This window comes from Morone saxatilis, unplaced genomic scaffold, assembly GCF_004916995.1.
Source record: "Morone saxatilis isolate NCDOM2014 unplaced genomic scaffold, NCSU_SB_2.0 Contig15, whole genome shotgun sequence".
NCBI classification, from domain to species: Eukaryota; Metazoa; Chordata; class Actinopteri; family Moronidae; genus Morone; species Morone saxatilis.
The window spans coordinates 26,114,704-26,118,988 of record NW_023339707.1 but is presented as its reverse complement, the minus strand read 5'-3'; the positions used below and the strand labels follow the sequence as shown (position 1 = coordinate 26,118,988).

The window sequence follows — 4,285 nt, the reverse complement described above, 5'->3', positions numbered from 1 at the left end:
TATGGGAGAGCATTCTGATTGGAGATTTGGTTTCTTATTTGGCTCCGCCCTCTGGTGATGTCAGAGCACTGCAGTGTGATGATCAACATCCATTCCTGCCAATTGGGACGTGACCATATAGGACGATTAATATACGTTTAAAAAGTAATAATACTCATATCTTGCTTTGACACAAACAACAACCATTAGTTAACATAATAAGAATAAGAGGAAGGAAGACAAGAACGAAGACAAGACAGAACACAACACACAACAACAACACACAACAGCAACAAGGTTTCTTCATGTGCTCAGCTTTATTTATCTTAAAACATAATAAACTGTTTACATAACTGTGTTTGTTAAACACATGAACATATTCATTTTTTATGTACGAATTTGAAGCATTGTGTTGTGAATACTGGCAGTAAAAAGTTCAGCAGGAATTTATTAAAAACATCAGATATATACTCTATAAATCACGTGATTGATTGTCAGTGCCTCAACCTTTTTGTCCTGGGCTGATGTTGTCCCCTACAATACAGACAGGCGGGGAGCCAGCACCGGCGGACGGAAGCAGCACTTGATGTTGCACTGAATGGACGCTATCTGATCACTGAGTATTATGGAGTATTACTAGTAATATTCCTGGAGTACTTGGTAGTTAATATTAAGTTGAGTATTATTAATATTACTGCGGTATTACGTTATACTTACTGGAGTTTAGTTAATATTACTGGATATTAGTGAGGGGAGTGGAAACTTCCGTACAACATAAATCAATATTTGTATATTTAATAGAACTCTTAAGGTCATTTTATATAGAAAAAGAATTTAAAGTTTCTCACCTGCGCCTCGTATCTGTCTGATCACAGTGTCTGGTCTGGTTGGATCTGTCTGTCTGTCTGTCTGGTCTGTCTGTCTGGTCTGTCCGGTCTGTCTGGGTCGGCGGTCCGTCTTCAACTGTTCTCAGCAAACTGTTGCTGCTGGTGTCTGAGGCGTGTTAACGGCCCCTTATCCACACCCCTGTTCTTTTAAATAACAAAACACACACACCCACTCACACACACACACACACACACAAACACACACACACACACACACACACACACACACTCAATAGAAGTTACAATCAATACAAAGACCCAAATACTCTGTTCATCCTTTGGACCCCCTGCAGCCCACTGTAGGACCCCTGGTGGTCCGCGGACCGCAGGTTGAAAGCCATTAAGAACTAACAATAAATACTTTTAGTTTAACTCCAGTGACTCGTTGGTTTGATTCTGCCCCCTGCTGGACGGACAAAGAACTGCAGCTGGAATCCATACGTTCACTCTGGACTCCAATACCCAGAATGCACTGGAACTGTTGTCCATTATTATGATTATTAGCATTATTATTATTATTAGCATTGTGTTAATAATATATCCACTTTATATAACATTTATCACAATGTGCGTTTCACATTTCTATTATTATAAAAGTAATAAATATTGACATATATCATTATACTGCTATATATGTGTGTTGTTTTTTATTATATATATTCTATCTGTAAAAACTCTAATATATTATAATTATTAATATTGTTTGAGACTATGAAAATAAAAAGATTTTTAAGATTATTTTAATAATTGATTATTTGATTGATCTGAATGTCGACACATTTCAAACATTAAACAGACAATAAACAATAAACAATAAAAATCAATCATCCATTAGTTGATCGATACGCTGAGTGTGCAGTTCAGTCTCCGTCCTGCAGGTGTTGCTGTTGCTCTCCGACTGCTGCATTATACCGCGGAGAAGAGGAAGGAGGAGGAGGAGGAGGAGGAGGAACAAAGAGACTTGTACTGATTTTCATAAAAATGAAAAATGAGCGAAACGCAAACGGAGTTCTGTTTATTCGTGTGAAGCAGCATCATCTTCATCATGGTGAGTGTTGATGTTCACAGACAGACAGACAGTCGGACAGACAGACAGACAGACAGACAGACAGTCGGACGGACAGACAGATGTTGCACTGATGGACAGAATAACGGACTCTCCGTTCAGAAACCTGCAGCATCACAAACACACACAGATAACAGACGAGTTAAAATGAGCAGAAAATGAACGAAGTTTGGTGCAGAAACACTTTCTCTCTTCATGTGAAGCAGATAATCGAGGTCTCTGTGGGTCTGGATGTGACCAAAAAGAGTCTCTGGTGGGTCTGGATGGGACAAGGTCTCTGTTGGTCTGATGTGGACCAGGTTCTCTGTGGGTCTGGATGTGGACCAGGTCTTTGGAGTCCTCATTGAGTCCACATGTGGTTGTTGTTGTTGAGAGAAAAGCAGTGAAATGGTCCACTTATTGATCCGGTCCAGGTCCGAGGAGTTCAGGCAGAGAGGGTTGTGATGTAGAACCTGTTAAACCGTGACAATACTTACCAATGCGCAATTATTGATTATAGATTAGCAATTGTGTTTATTATTTATGCTTATTTTACATGAAACAGTTTGATTAATATTATTAAACTTCTTTTGATTTTCACAGATTTCAAACTGAAAACAAAGTTTGAAACAAACAATGAGTCGACTGATTGGAAATGTTTATTAATTGATCACTATTTTGATAATCAATGAACTGATTGAAGTATTTATTGAGGAAAAATGAATAAGTTCAGAATATTCCAGTTTGAATATGAACGTAATGAACAAACCAACAGCAATAATCAGCAGATTGATTGGTGATGAATAATCAATCATTTAAGCCGCAGCCTTTAAATGGACTCAAGCGGTTTCTGATCCAGAACCTGGTCTCATGTGTTTCTGATCCAGAACCTGGTCTCATGTGTTTCTGTACAAACTCCATGAGGCTTTTACCACAGTTAGAATATTGATCGATATATTGATACATGGTCAGTGATCAGTGATCATTAAAATCATTGACTCTGAATTCTTCTGAAGGCGTCGGACAGACTTTGTGTTGTATGAAACCATAAACAAACATTTGAAGAGTCAGAACTGTTGTTGTTGTTGTTGTTGGTGTTGTTGTGAGTTATTTTGCAGCGTACTTCCTGTTTGTGTTTGTGTGTCAGTCTGAGGAGGCTGCAGGAGCAGAGCGAGGCCCGGAGGAGCAAGAGGAGGCAGGAGGAGGACGAGGAGGAGGAGGACGAGGAGGAGGACGGGTTACCATGGAAACGCCCAACGGTCCCGTTTACTGTGTCTGCAGGAGACCAGACATCAACTGCTTCATGATGTAACAACAATCAAACATCTGCTCATTAATAACACAGTTCATCTATACAGCTGTTAACATCTGTCTGTCTGCCTCTCTGCCTGTCTGTCTGCCAGAGGGTGCGACAGCTGCACTGAGTGGTTTCATGGGAACTGTATCGGTGTTTCAGAAAAAGCAGCTAAAGCCATCAGAGTGTGGTACTGTCCGTCCTGCAGAGGTCAGTGAGCCCCGACATAAAGAGACCTGTGTTAGCTGTTAGCTGGGGGTTAGCTGTTAGCTGTGTGTTGTGTCCTTTGCAGACAGAGATCCATCTCTGGAGATTAAATACCGTCCGAAGAAGACCAAGGACAAGGAGGAAAAAGAGTCAGAGCCAGAGAGGGAGGACAAAGTTGACGGAGATGGAAGGTCCACCCCCCAGCCCAAGACTGACAGGAGGCGGGGCTCACAGGTAACCAGTACTGCTTATACTGCGTATAATACTGTTATAATACTGGTATAATAACTGTTATAATACTGTTATAAATACTGCGTATATACTGTTATAATACTGTTATCAATACTTGCGTAATAATACTGTTATAATACTGTATGAATAACTGCGTATAATCTGCGTTAATAGCTGTTAAACATACTTGTTACAATCTGATTAATACTGGCGTATAATACTGTGATTAGAGAGAGAAAGATGCGGAAGGGTTATCAAGCATACTGCGTATAACACTGTAATATACCTGAGCGTGTATCACCGAATAGTGCCGCGGTATACATACTCGTCCCAATATGTATCCACGACTACTCGTTCAAATAACTGGGTGTAACTAAGGCCCGCAATCCACATGTTATGAATACTGTTGATCAATACTGCCCGTATAATATTGTTATCAATAGCTGTGTAATAGATAGATTGTTATCAATACTGCGTATATCATACTGTTTATAATACTGGGCCGTTAAATATACCTGTTATCCAATAGCTGTTATAATACTGTTATAATACTGCGTATAATCTGCGTTATCAAATATGTTATAATACTGTAAATATGTTATAATACTGCGTATAATACTGTTATAATAGCTGTTATAATAG

At 39.4% G+C, this 4,285-nt stretch overlaps 1 protein-coding gene across 1 annotated transcript; it reads left to right on the top strand.

Moving 5' to 3' along the window:
- Window positions 1–1,792: 1,792 nt before the first annotated feature.
- On the top strand, window positions 1,793–3,646 carry LOC118324492 (CXXC-type zinc finger protein 1-like; the record flags this gene model as incomplete). The annotated part of the gene is given in 4 exon segments (XM_035656861.1): window positions 1,793–1,914; window positions 3,059–3,219; window positions 3,315–3,415; window positions 3,498–3,646. Coding segments are annotated over 4 exon segments (414 nt in total), but the record flags the coding sequence as incomplete, so codon positions are not given.
- Between the last annotated feature and the right edge of the window lie 639 nt (window positions 3,647–4,285).